This window comes from Sorex araneus, chromosome 1, assembly GCF_027595985.1.
Source record: "Sorex araneus isolate mSorAra2 chromosome 1, mSorAra2.pri, whole genome shotgun sequence".
Lineage (NCBI taxonomy): Eukaryota > Metazoa > Chordata > Mammalia > Eulipotyphla > Soricidae > Sorex > Sorex araneus.
Window position 1 is genome coordinate 240,883,606 of NC_073302.1, and position 14,866 is coordinate 240,898,471.

Below are 14,866 nucleotides of genomic sequence, written 5' to 3' on the forward strand. Positions count from 1 at the left end.
AAAAAATTGTCCCCATGCTAAAATTGGCCTCATTCTTGTCAGGAACTCCAATTTAAATGAATTTACATGGTGTCCACCCTATGAAGTGATGTCCCAGAGCCCCCTGTGCTAACTGCTCATCACTTTCAAATCCCTTCCCCATTCTTTCCTCAGCCTCCCACCTCTGCATGCAGCTGGGCTGTTTCAGGCACTGAGCTCACCAGCTGTCAGCAGGGAGGTAAAGCTGGGTCTGGTCAGGCAGCTGTGCTCATGTTTGACCTTTGTGAAACATTCAAGAGCTCTAAAGGAAGAAATGCTGCCCACTTAGGCCTGTGAACCCAGCCAAAGATGACCTCAAAGGTCACTTTGAAAATAAAGGTTTATCCAGCTGAGATTGAGAGTGGGCACAGATCTTGTCCTGCTCATTTTAAGTTTTCAGTCAATAATAATAGAACGTTAACTGGATCTTGGTTTCTTTAATGAGTTGATTCTTTAAGTATGTAAGCACTCACAAAGACACTGAAAGGAATTTTGCTGTCTATACTGAGTAAGGACTGTGGAATTACTTGGGGGGTCAACTTCCTGCCCCATGGAATGCAGTGGGAAAGTTCTCACAATGGGAGCAAGCCTCTCCCAGGGTGTCCTGTGCAGGAGGCATCTGCAGAGATTTCATGCAGACAGGGCTATGAATCAAGATGCCATCAGCCTCCTCAACAACCAAGGCCACAGCATCCCAAGTGAGCTTCATTTAGATTCCACAAAAGCTTATCAATAGCATAAGCCCCAAAAGTGTCTGTGCATGTTGAGGGGGGGGCTGGTCATTAGATCTCTCACTGTTGGGAGAGTGTGTCCAAACTCATATTATTTTTTTAAAAATAATTCAATCACTATGAATTACAAAGTTGTTCATGATTGAGTTTTAGACAAACCACATTCCAATACCAGTCCTTTTACCAGTGGCTTATATTATCTTGAACTTACAATAGTCTCATCAAGAGAATCAGTCCTGAAGGAAAAGGGTATCATATTTAATAACTTCTTCAAGGACGTTATTCTCAATCTTGTTAGGTTCACAGACACTTCATCACAATGGACAAAATAGTTGATGAAGCCCAGTTTATTCATTAACTCAACTAGTGCTTTGGGATGCCTACTCAGTGCCAGTTACTCTGAGAAGCAGTTGAACAAGTAATCATAACCCTGGGGTTGACTGCTTCACCCAGAACTCTGAACCATCATCAGTTCAGATTTCAGTATCTGACTGTGAGTCTCAGGTCACGCTCTTTCTATCTATACTAGCACCTAGAACAGCTCCTGAGAAGTAGGTGATAGTCTATGTGTTTAGTAGGTTAATACACAACAGTGAGAGTTGGAACCTTCAGAATTCTTTGAATGTTCCATGAAACTCTTTAGATACAAATGAAGCCATACATAATGGATGTATTAATCACTCAGTGTAATCAGTGGGTCTATAGAGATAAAGAAGCACTCTCCATACCCCCAAAATAAGTAACTTTGTGTCATTGGAGAAGCAGGTGAAGCTGAGAGAGGCATGAAGAATTCAATAATCTGGATTTTTATCCAGAAAGTGACGGGATTAAGGATCAATGTTTGAATTAGACAGAGGAGTGATAGGATTAAGTTTATCATTTGATGACATCACTAGCTACAGAGTGGAAGGAATAATAAAGGGAGCCAAGGCTGATTGAGAGCTAACAAAGACTGAGTTAGGCAGTAACAGTGGGGTAGGACAGACAGTGACCATTTATTTCAAGAGCCACGAAAGCAGAATGGACAGGATTTTGTGATGGGCCCCAAGGGAAAATAGTCAGTTTCTCCCTGAGACTCAAAGATACTCCGTGACTGGGACTATGTCTCATAGGAAGTGATTAATATGCACTTGGTGGCTGAATGGACAAGCAGGAAGGGAAAAGACTTGGGTTTCTAGATCTCAAATGTGTTATTATTCAGGTCGCAGGATATTTGCTGGCTCCAGCTCCCAGCACCATTTAGTTCAAACCCATTACAAAGATTAACAGATGTTCTGTCGTGTACCTCACATTGACTGCTGGAACCCCATCATTTCCCAGTATTGGGCTGTCATATATTCCCTCCCCTCTGCCTATCATGCCCTCTCCTCTCTATATTCCACAATCCATTTCAAGTGTCAGTTTTTTCCCCAAACCATAGATTCCCTTTGTCCAGAGCTACTTGAATAGAATGCCTCTGTATTTGCTTACGTATTTGATTAAATTGGAAGAGGGGTGATTTTCCCTAATTCACCCTCCTAGTCCCTCCAATCTTGAGCTTTATCTGTAGAAGGATATGGTATATTCTTGGTAAAGTGAAACAGAGGCAGGCTGTGGGGGAGGAGGTAGGAGGTAGAATTGGGTGGCAGAAGGGAAACTGGGGACATTGGTAGTGGGAAATGTACACACTGGTGAAGGGACAGGTGTTGGAACATTGACTGAAACCCAATCATTAACAATTTTGTAATTGTGTATCTCATGGTGATTCAATTAAAAAATAAAGAAAAGAAAAGAAAAATTAACAGGCCCAAAAGATGAAGTACGCATCTATGAAATGGGATTATTATTGCTATTATTTATAGAGTGCCTGTGAGGGTTTGACACATACTAAGTACTGAGTGGATGAGATCATCATTTCTGAAAAGTGGAAGTTTCACTTGTTCTTGACCTAACTTTAGCCTCTTTCTTTTCCACAATGTTTAGAATTCCTGGGAAATTCTCTACTGGTATCAGTAAGTCACGAACCATGTTTGGACCCACTGGGGTGTTCCTCCACAAATCCCAGTTTCCTTTCTGGTAGTTTTCCTTGAATCCATTAGAGCTTTTCCCTTTGGATGTATCAGACAGGGTTCAGCTTTTGATCTCTCTGCTTCTGGGAAATGGGATGAGCAGGAAGAATCCCCTTTAGGGACTTACCTCTTCTGGCATTGCTGACTGCTGGAAATGTCAGATCTACAGCCCCAGATTAGGACTTGTATGTATTGGGAAGGGGGGTTACTGGTTGTTTGAAAAGGAGGGAGCAGTCAGTAGCAACAGCCTTGAGCTCTGTTTATATTTTTCAAACCTACTATGAGGAGTGAGTCCCAAAGGAGCTCTTTTATAATTTTTTTTCATTTTTTTTCAAATTTCCTTTAAAATCCATTGGGAAGAAAAATATTAACATGATACAGATTTAGCATTTCAATGGACTTTTTAAAAAAAAATTGAATCACCGTGAGTTAGACCATCACAAGCTATTCATAATTGGGTTTCAGTTATACAGTGTTCCAACACCCATCCCTCCACCAGTGTACATTTCCCACCACCAATATCCCCAGTTTTTCTACTACCTCTGACCCTTTCTCACCTCCTCACCTGCCTCTATGACAGGCACTCTTCTCTCTCACTCTCTTTCTCTCTCTCTCTCTCCCTCTCTCTCCTTTTATGGATCATGGTTTGCAATGCAGGTACTAAGAGGTCATCCCACTCTTTTTAGGGCATTCAGTATTTTTAATGGGGAAGGTGCATGGAGTAGCTGTTTTCGTCTGGGTGGTGGCTTTGGGGTATGACCATGACTGCCTGGACTTCTGGGAATACAGGGAGGTGGGCAGGAAGTAGCCCATCCCAACTCTAAGAAAACCTGGACATTTCAGTCATAAAACTCACATACTCAAATTTTCAGCAGATTAATATCTCAGTGAGGTCTGTTCCAAGACAGTAGAGTCTGGCTGGGGGCATGGCAGTGATTTTGGATTATGGGAGCAAGTGACTGCCAGGGGCTCTGCCTGGGCAGGCTCCAGGCTGACCCTCCCTGCTCCCACCTACCTTGGTCTATTCAGCCTTGTGTGGGTCTGAGGTTAACTGCAGCTTTTGATCTCTTTCAAAATTTATTTATGGGTCAGTGAAGCAGGACTGATAAATGAGCATGTATAGCTGAGCCAGAGGTGGCTTGTGGGTGTGGCTGCCACATACCTAACTTTTGGCCTTTTCATTTCTCAGGAAACTTGGTCCTAAGTTGTTGGAGTCCTGCCAAAGGCACAGAGGTGATTTAGGGATATCAGGAAGTTTGAAGGCACTAATTGGGCTGCTGATGCACTTGGCTGTGGGTTCAGGTTGACCTACTGGTGATGCCGTGTTCCCTGGGCCCCAGTGGTGATGGCAACAGTGGCCCCAGCATGGACCAGGACCAGGGCTAGGGCTGCTACTATTCATGGTCTGGGCACTCTGGATAGGCTGCAGTCACCAGTCCAGCCGAGCCTGAACACGTGCCCCCATCCTGGGTCTCCAGACAGTTGGCACTCAGGGAGGTTTTCCTCCATCATATGCTGCGGAAGGTGCAGCAGATCCAGGGAAGAAATGATGGTGGGGCCACCCAACCAGTGGCTGAGCCATGGGAGCAGCAGTGGTTTTTAGTCTTGGCGTGGCTTTTGGGTCCAGAGCGGTCATCCGACAGCTGCCCAGCCACCCAAGCCAGTCGCTCATGGTAGAAAACCGAGGCGCCACAGCAGTTCCAGGTGCCAGTCTGGCTTTGGAAAATGCCTTTTTAAAAAGAATTGACACTTTCATGAATTCCAGTGAAATTATGGAGAGTTTCTGTGCCGCTGCGCCTCGCAGTTCAGAACTTCAGAGTTCTGACTGAGTGCTGCCATTGCTCTACCTGTCCCCACACCTGTGTCTGCGCCACCACCAGCTCGGTTGCTTTAATGGGATTTTGTTCCTGCCTTAAACTTTTTTCCCATTTTATAGTTCTCCCCAATTAGCCATTTGCTGCAGACAGCATTTGTAAATTCATAAGAAATATCTATGGAAAGTCCTTTCATTTGCATGTAAGTTTATGAAGACGGTATTGTGGACCCAGCCTGACTCAGAGGCCAGGGAGTCGGAAAACTAATTAGCTGTAATGAACCATAAGGATATTGAACTTCTCCGCAGATTTACCATAAGTTTAAGAGTTTCATGTGATGGTTTTGTCTCTGCAGGGACATCGGACAAGTCTAACCTGGAGCTGATCACGCTGACATGTACCTGTGTGGCCGCCACTCTCTTCTGGCTCCTGTTAACTCTCTTCATCCGAAAACTAAAAAGGGTAAGAGCATTTACGATGAAATCCGGTGCTCTTTCTTATGTAATAGTCTTAAGTGCTTTCAGATGTCTAGAACAGGCATTAAGCAAACCGTAGCAGGCCCTTCTTCCTTTCTCTTCATTTCTATCACTGACCTACTCAACTCGGAAATCAAGCAATAAAATGTCTTTCTGGTCCCAAGTGTGATCTTTGAAAGCAAAGCTAGAGCCATGAACCAAACACTATTCCCAGAAATAGAGGAGTATTTTGATAAAAAAAAAAAAAAAAAAAAAGTAATGCACCAGCTTTCCATGTGTGAGACCGTGTTCTGTAGAAATTGGTAAATGAATAGACAAATGATGAAGAAATGCAGTCAAGTCTTTAAATTCAATTTAGCCTATGATATATGAGGCAAAATCAAGTCTTTCTTCTGATTTCTCTACCAGAACATTATGGAAACTCAGAGAAATATCTTGCCCATTTTGTCTGAGCTGCATGAAACAATTCAGCTCTTCAAACTGTGAGGAATAGGTTGGAACTCAGACACCAGATTCTGGACTGAGACAGAAGAGGCAGAGAACGGAACCAAGTAGCAAAACCAACCAGACAGGGCCTTGCAGGTCACATGAAGAACTTTAGACTGTGTTCTGGAAGTAATAGGAAGCCTGTAAGTAGGGGTAATGGCAAGCAAAGGTAGGAGGTCATATAAATGTAGGAGGTTTGTTTCTGGGAATATTATTTTGGCTGCTATAAGGGGAGTGTTCTAGAATAGGACAACAATGAATAGAGAAGAAATGAGTAGAAGGGGATAGTCATAGTAAAAAAAGGTGGTAACTTGGTCTAAATTATTGGAGCCAAGGAATATTTAGGAAGTAAGATCAACAGATAGAAAGGATCATTCTCAATTTCTAGAGATTTTTAGCCTTTATTAATGGCCTGAAATTTGTAGAAGCTCTTTGCTCTTTATGTAGTAGCTCATCTAGTCCTTCAAAAATCATAAAAAGGTCGGGGCTGGAGCAATAGCACAGCGGGTAGGGCGTTTGCCTTGCACGCGGCCGACCCGGGTTTGAATCCCAGCATCCTATATGGTCCCCTGAGCACCGCCGGGGTGGTTCCTGAGTGCACAGCCAGGAGTAACCCCTGTGCATTGCCAGGTGTGACCCCCCCCAAAAAAAAAGCAAAAAAAATTTTTTTTTCAAAAATCACAAAAAGGTCTATGCTTTATTATTTTCAACTAACCAGGAAGAGAATTGAGTTTCAGGGAGTAATAGAATTTGTCAAAACTTACAAAAAGCAGAGTTAGAGTTGAGATTTTTATTTATTTGTTTTTATTTATTTTTTTTTTGGTAGTACTGGGTATCAAACTCAGGTCTCCTGCATGCAAGTCATACACCTTATCTCTGAGTCACATTCTCACCACCTCAGCTGTTCTGAGGTTTTTATTACTTTTTTTAAACTTAGACTTTTTTTTAAACTTAGACTTGTATTTAAATACATTAAAATGTATTTAAATATGTTAAGATGTTTTTTACTCCTGACTTTTTGTTGCTTTTTGTTTTGGGGCCACACCTGGAGATGCTCAGAAGTTACTGCTGGCTCTGAGCTTAGGCATTACTCCTCGTGGTGCTTGTGGGACCGTATGGGATGCTGGGGATCGAATCCTGGTTGGCCACGTGCGTGGCAAAAGCCCTACCTGCCTTACTAGGTAGATAGAACTATGTTCTTTATAGTGTTGGTATGAGACAAGTAGAGACTTCAACCACGGTGAATATGAAGTGCAGACTCAGGCTCGATGTAGTGATTGGTGTGTGAGACCTGACAGTTAAGACCACTGCTTTGTCATTGTTTTGTTTTTGTGATGCCATGGATGGAACCCAGTGTGTCACACAGAAAAAGCAAGCTCTCTGCACTCCACTGCAGATCTCCATCCCTGGCCCCACCACTGTTTCAGAAGGAAACACGCTCAATCAACAGCATTGTGGAAGGGAAGAGGCTTCCTGTAGGGAAACAGATCTGACAAATGCCAAACGCTATTGAATCTATGAGGGAGATTCACTCATTCAAGGATTTAGAGTGCTAAGGAGGAGAGTGAGAAATTTTGCTTCAGAGAAAGCAAAATTCAGAGACAGAATTTGACAGTCCCATCGGGAAGGAAAGGATAGGAAAAACCATTCCACCTTTTCCCACTCCCCAGATGAGGAGAAGGGCCAGTGACTTTGCACATAGGAGCAGAGTGAAAATAAAACTGGAGAGGTAAATTGAAACTAAACTAAAGAGGTCTTTAGGTTTCTAAAACTTATGAAATTCTGACATCAGTGAGGAAGACTGAGGAAGAAATGGTCTCCATCATAAGATGTTTATACTTCGAAAAGTGGTTATAAAGGCCAAAGAGGAACCACATCAATGCATTCCCAGGCTGATCCTCTAACCACAATGTACATTCCTTACTGATAGATACTGTGTTCTAACCCCCAGGCCCCCAGTCCGGTGTTAGAATCTCAGCAAGCAGTGACTGATGCTGACTCTCTACCAGGCCCTTCCCTAACAGCCTTACCTGGGTTATTTCATTTTATTTTGACAACGGCCCTGAGAGATAAGCAACGTCTTTCACTCTCATGATGGTACAGATAAAGAAATGAGGCTTAGAAAGGTTTAAGGTCATGTGCTGGTCAGAAGTTGAGCTGTGATTCAGACCCAGTGAGCCCCAAAGCCTGTGCTCTGCGGTGCTGAGCCGTGCAGCTTCCCGACCAAGAATCTCAGGGTTAACATCTAATAAAGGACCAAAAATTTGTCAGCTAAGATCCTACTATCACTCTTGTCACATGGCCCTTACGTAAGGTTTGTTTGGTGTTCTGTTGAGATAAAACATAAAATCCCATAGATGCCATCATGGGGGGGGGGGGGTGGTCTTCCATTTTGCCTGAGTTACCACTGCCAACCTTTTCTTGTCTCCTCCCTACCACCACCACCACACACACACACACACACACACACACACACACACACACACACACACACACACATCCAGCAGTCTGAGGGGATCCCCAAATCCACTGCAGCTAGCCTCTCACACAAGCTAGCTCTCAGGTCCTCCACCCTCTTGGACACTGAAACATTTAGTCATCAGACTTATTCCAGCAGCTTCTCTCATGAATGCCCGGCACTCTGAGTTAGGAGTGCTCCATGTACCACTGAGAGACAGGCTGGCTTTTCTAAGTCAGCACCAGCTGTGATGGCCGCAGTTCGTGACAAACGTGCTCCCTAGTTTACTCTTTCCCACTTCTGTGAGACCAGGCAGATCTTGCTGCCTCGAGCTGTTTGTCACACGTTTTAGTGATAATTTTTGTGAGGAGTCCCGATTAGAGTGATGGATGAGGTGAGACATGACAGAACAAGGGAAAGGCTGAAGCATGTGGGTGGTGTGTGTGGAGAAGTTGTCTACCCTACTCAACTCTGTGCCTGTCTGGGAAAAGGCACCCCAAAGAAGGGCCCCAAGACTTGTTTAAATGAATTCACATAACTTCTAGGCAAGAGTGGCCAAAATAGCCTTATATGGAGAAGCATAGCTACTTCCTTTCTCTCCTGCCCACAGACATGCAAGCATCCATTCTGCATTTAATAGGAAGTACATCCAGTGATATGGATCTAAGTCACTAAATGTAAATACAGTTATCTATGATCTGAAACAAAGGGTATTTTCTGGGCTCAATTTGTAAGATAATCTTACTTTAGCCACAGAAATCCAGTATTTGAAGACAGATGCCTCCTTCCTTATTTGACATTGTACCCATGATCAAAAGAACTCCTACCCTATTATTTCCTGGCCTTTGGAATGATCAGCTTCTCTCTCTAATTGAATATTAGTCTTATTCCAATCTCACCATTAAACTGCACCATCTTCTTAGAAGTTACAGCAATTAAGAATCTATTTAAGGGGCTGGAGCAATAGCACAGCAGATAGGGCCTTGCATGCAGCCAACCCGGGCTTGATTCCCAGCATCCCGTATGGTCCCCCAAGCACCGCCAGGAGTAATTCCTGAGTGCATGAGCCAATCCCGGTGCATCGCCCGGTGTGACCCAAAAGGAGAAAAAAAAAAAGAGTCTATTTAAACATGAAGTGCACCTCTCAGCTGTCCTTAGGATGCTGAGTTTATGGTGCCACCACCGGTCTTTCTTGCCAATGCAGAAAGGCAAGTCATTGTCCTTCACTGTTGGTCCATATGTAGCATACAATACTGCTTCTACAGAGAAACCACAGAAAATTATTTTACTTTATTGTTATTATTACTTTGTTGTTATTGTTATTATTGTTGTTGTTTTGGGACCACACCTGGCAGTGCTCAGGACTTACTCCTGCCTTAACCTTAAGTACTATCTCTCTGACTCATGGACAACTATTTTAAACATATTTCAACTATCTTTCTAAAATTTTGTTTAAAATTTTTTCTTTTATTAAAACTTTTAAAATTATTTGCCCTGGGACTGGAGAGATAGTACAGTGGATAGGGCACTTGCCTTATACCTGGCTGTCCCAGGTTTGATCCCTGACACCCCATATGCTCCTCTGGGTACACCAGGAATAATCCCTGTGTACAGAACCAGTAGGCCCTGAGGATTGCTGGGTGTGGCCCTAAAACCAAAATTTAAATTTTTTTTTTTTTTTTTTTTTTGCTTTTTGGATCACACCTGGCGATACACAGGGGTTACTCCTGGCTCATGTACTCAGGGATTACTCCTGGCATTGCTCAGGGGACCATAGGGGATGCTGGGAATCGAACCCGGGTCAGCCACGTGCAAGGCAAATGTCCTACCCGCTGTGTTATCGCTCCAGCCCCCAAATTTAAAAAATTCTTTGCCCTTTTTGGAAAAGGATTATCATATGCTCATTGTTTAAAATAAGTCACTGGACAGTTTCTTTGCATTTTCTATGACAGATGATGGTGGCACTAGACACTAGAACGACTAGAGCAATGTAATGCGGGGCAGTATGGGGTAGTATAGGGAAACTGCATACAGGGAAGCAGAGAGTGCTCTCTGGACTGGCCACACAGTTTCAACCAAATGACCCAGATGGCGCCGAACGTTCTTTTACATGGGATCATTTGTGTTCTTTAAGTTGTTCCCTCATTGCTGACTTTGATATGCCTTTATTTCTCAGTCTTCTTCAGAAATAAAGACTGACTACCTCTCCATTATAATGGACCCAGACGAAGTTCCCTTGGATGAACAGTGCCAGCGGCTCCCTTATGATGCCAGCAAGTGGGAGTTTGCCCGGGAAAGGCTCAAACTGGGTAATGTATTTGTTTGACAAGTTCCTGAACCCCACTGAGCACCTACTACATACCAAATGCTAAAGTTTGAGGAGTGCACAAGGAAACGAAGCTCCGGCTTCTTGCTCCATCTGTCTACAAAAAGGGCAAAGGACAAGGGCACAGAGGTTGAGAATAATAGTTAAAATGTGAGATTGCAGCACAGGACACAGGGAACACCTGGTCATTCCTTCAGTTGTTGTCCAGCACCATCTCTGAGCCACAGGCACCAGTCTGTACCCTGGAGATTCTGAGCTAATTGAGATAGCCACAAAAGTGGACAAGTGCAGGGCCGTGGGTGAGATTTGTTCCCTGGGAGTAGCAGGGGGTTGGGGGGAGGCTTTCAAGTACTGGCATGTCAATAGTTGAGTGTCTGAGGGGATAGATAATTGTGATCTAGATTATGCAAGTGGGTATAGCACTTGCCTTGCATGTGACCAACCAGATTTGATTCCTGGCACCCCACATGGTTCCCTTTGCACCAAGTGATCCCTGAGTACAGAGCCAGGAGTAACCCTGAGCATCGCCTGGAATAACCCTCCAAAATAAGACTATGCAGGATGGCAAGAATAACCAAATCAAACCATTGGTGAAAGAGTTGTATCCTTCTTGAAGGCTGTGGATGAAAGTACTCCATGAAACAAAACCACTTCCAATTGGTTCAGGAGTTTGAAAGTTCTGGAAAAATCAGTCCCATGGGCGCCATCAAAATTCTGGTTTTGAAGCACAAGGGCTATATTTTTTCCAGGTAATGTGTATGCTGTTGATACCAGGGCACTGTGCTTGTCCTCAGCCTACACCCCAGTTCCCTTGCTCACACATCACAATGCAAATCCATCTCCAGCCAGGGGTGTTACAAAGCAACAGGAGCCTCAGTGACCCCCACCCCCGATATTTGGATCATGGCTTCTGAAAGTTTTCCACACACTCCTTGGTATGCCAGAATCATTAGTAGCTGGAACTAAGAAAAAGAAAGATCATGGATCCAGTGTTCCTGGAGTTTGTCCCTCTCACTGCAAAGAGCCTGTTGTTCCAAATTTAACTGCAAGACCTCCCCCTGCTCCTCTATCTCCTCTGGCAAAAGACACAGGCTACTGAGATGGGATGAAAAGGGAGAGAGAGAAGAAGTAGCTTTTATTTGTTGTTCTCTTGGGCCTGGAAATGATTCCACTTACACATTTCTTCCTACATGAGAAAGAAGATTTGGCCCCAGGAGCATGCTCTGCCTGCCTGGGGGAAGAAACTTGGAAATCAGTAAAAGGGTGTGGAGAGGCAGGCGAAAGCCAGCAATGACTGCTGACAAGAGAAACAAACAAACAAGAAAGAGCAACTAAATTTAGAGTCGTGAAGGGCAGGTGGCACACTGGCTGAGTTCCTTCTGCAAGTCTAAATTATATGGCAGCCAGCCCAGGCCCTCGGTGACCTTAGCAGGAAACTTGGGATAATTTTCCCATAATCATAAGCCATTCTCAGCCATATTACTTTGCACAGTCCTTAGTCACAATCACATGTGCCCTTTTCAGTGACTGGCCCAAGCTTCCTCTCCTGTGTCTTCACCCCTCAGCCTGGTGTTGGTGTTGATCCACATGACAGCCAAGGAGGGCTGCTACTCTTTCTACTAGAAGTTTCCAGACAGTATCATTCCAGGAGCTTCTCTTTGCTGGAAGGGCCTCCTGAGAGCTCTTCCCCGCAGCACTCCGGAGTTGCCAAATGCTCTGATTTGGCTGCTGTACATATGAGTCCCTTTGATGGTTGAAAGAAATCGTGTCAAGTCAGACAACTCCCTCTTTCAAAGTCTGGTGTGCCTACAAGAGCCCAAGGAATGCTTTGCCTACTCACAGGGAAGCAAAGACACCCAAGGTTTGTTTGTTTTGAAAGGCTAATAAATGACAGAGGATAAAAATGTGTCACGGGTGAAAGCAGCCAACTTTTGATGGATGGAGAGAAAAGGCTAGCTTGGGGCCAGAGAGATAGTACAGTGGATAAGGTGCTTGCCTTGCATGCGGACAACCTGAGTTTAATCCCCAGAATTCATATGCTCGCCTGAACACTGACAGAGGAGATTCCTCAACGCAGAGCCAGGAGGAAGTACTGAGTATCGCCAAGTGTGCCTCCCAAAAAATAAACTAAAACAAGCAGTAAGCTAAAAACAAAACAAAGCAAGGCAAGCAAAGGCAAAAATAAAGACAAAGGCTCTGCATGGCTGGCTCAACGGACAGAGCAACAATAGGTCAATATAGAGATAGATGTGGACCAAGTACATCTGACTTAAGCTAGAGATTTGGGGGTTACTCTTAGCAACCTGGTGAGGGAGTGAGAATCCATCAGCCCTGTTATATACAGTGAGAACAAGAAGGTGGGTGAAAGCTGTTGCTCCGGTTGAAATTCCTGCCACTCAGGAACTGCAGAAATGTGTTTGAGCGCTTACTAAACCCAGAAAAGAATGAGGCTCCTTACACATTTATTAGGAATGTTGCAATAACCTGTGGAGAGCTCATCTTTCGATTGAAAAATCAAGTCAGTATCACAAATTCTAGCTTCAGAGGGGCAGCTAGAATTTGGTGAGTGGGTGGTGCCAGGGTCGGTGCTGCCTCTTTTAAGCCCAGTCCTGGATGTCAAGGAGCCGAGCCCCGCAAGCCGCACTCATTCCCTGGTATCTCCTGGGGATCTGGTCAGCCAAGGACATTCCTGGAGGAGATTCCAACATCCTTCCTTTGTGGGACATGGCCTAGAGTCTTTCCAACTCCTTCATGGAAGTTAGGTAACACCAAGGAAGATTTTAAAGGAAAATGATCAGGTAAGGTCAAGCCCGGGTCACCCGGCTTCCTGAAGCTGGAACCATGAACCCCAGGAAGAATTCCAGCAAATTGGCTGATTAAAGATTCTGTAATGGCTTCATGCTGTTTTATAAGGCAGTGTCAGCTTCCAGGGAACTCAGTAGAGAGACAAAGGGAAGCCAAGTGTGAATGAGTTTATCCTCAGTGATGGAAGCAAGTTCCCCAAATGCTTGTTAAAATATAGTGTGTTGTGATGGCTAAGAAGGGAATGTGTGGAGGTGCAGTGGGGGAAAGGAAGAGGGAGCAGAACCCCTCAAAGTATGTGGAGAGGCTTCCCAAAATCAAGATTATCTCAGGATTTTTCAGGCTCAGGACACTTCTCATGAGCAATGGTGAATGCATCAGAAGGAAAAACCGGTCTATAACTCTTCACTCAGCAAAAGCGAAGAATTTGCTTCAAAGTGATATTCACTTACTTTTAAAAACCCAGAAACATTACCTGCCAGAATTCTTTCCATCCCAGATCCACGCCTGCACCTGCACAGCCCCCTCACATGTCTGTTATAGACTGGAATCCTAGTTTGACACTTTTTCTTGGACAGTGTTATGTGAAAAAAGAAATAGAGACTCAATATCACTTGTGCCATGGTTCATGCTTGGTCACTCACGGTGCAAGCAGGTAACCACTATGTTCTCCTAATGGGGGCTTTCCTGGGAGATGGACAGCAGTCAGCAGCAAAGGGGGTACCTGCACTGTGCACTGATTGAATATGGATGGGCCCTAACTAGATGCTGAGGGTGCCTGGAAGCCAGCGGTTTTGAGTGGAGTAAGGATGAAGATGTCAACTTTACAGAAGTGGTACCTGAGTGCTCAAAAGTCTGAACACCATAAAATAGGAGTAATGCTTTACTGTGACCTTTCTAAGAATCGATGATGATGATGATGATGATGATGACGACGATGACACTGTGATTTACAAATTTATTCATTGTTGGGTTGCAGGGCAACAGCAGCTAAGGTACTTGCCTTGCATTTGGCCAACCTAGGTTTCAATACTGGCATCCCATATGCTCTGAGCTCACCAGGAATATCTCTGAGTACAAAGCTGAGAGTAAGCCCCTCAGCACCACCAGGTGTGGCTCAAAAACAAAACCAAAAAAAATAGTTATTTATTGTTGAATTGTATTTATATTGGTGTCCCAGCACCAGTCTCATCACCAGCATCTGTTTTAGAATCTTTAAAAACAACAGTGTGCTTAGGGGAAGAGACATGAGAGGAAGGAAGGGTGGGAAGGGAGATGCTGGAAGGGAGGGAAGGAAGGAGAAAGTTTCGACAAGGTTGATCAGGCTATGAGGAGAGTCTGAGCGAGAGGACGAGTAGGGAGAGGTTCTGTGGTAGATTAAGTAGAACTGCCACAGTTTCCTTTTGAGAGAACTGCTGGGCCCACACTCCTTTTTGCTTTACCACATCTCAGGTCACTCACTGACAGTGTCCTGGCGGGAGGGAAAGCAAGTGTCCTGACATGAGAGTAGCTGAAGTGTTCCAGGGGTTTCCCATCTCACAGCATCCCTCTCAAGGTCTCAGGGGACTAGCTACTGACCTGGACCTGGGTGGGCCTCACCCCCAGGGTCCCGCAATTTCCAGACGCAAATCCCCCTCTGCACACATTTCCCAGGGGCCAGGTGGGGGCTCTTAATTCAGATCAATTCAGACCCCATCTTTGCTCCTC

The 14,866-nt window shown here is 44.5% G+C and overlaps 1 protein-coding gene across 1 annotated transcript in view; it reads left to right on the forward strand.

Moving 5' to 3' along the window:
• The window catches only part of FLT1 (fms related receptor tyrosine kinase 1), a 214,355-nt gene that overhangs the window by 161,019 nt on the left and 38,470 nt on the right, over nt 1-14,866 (forward strand). The window contains 2 exon segments of the mRNA XM_055130474.1: nt 4,967-5,073; nt 10,208-10,340. Of these exon segments, the coding sequence (XP_054986449.1) occupies nt 4,967-5,073; nt 10,208-10,340 (240 nt within the window).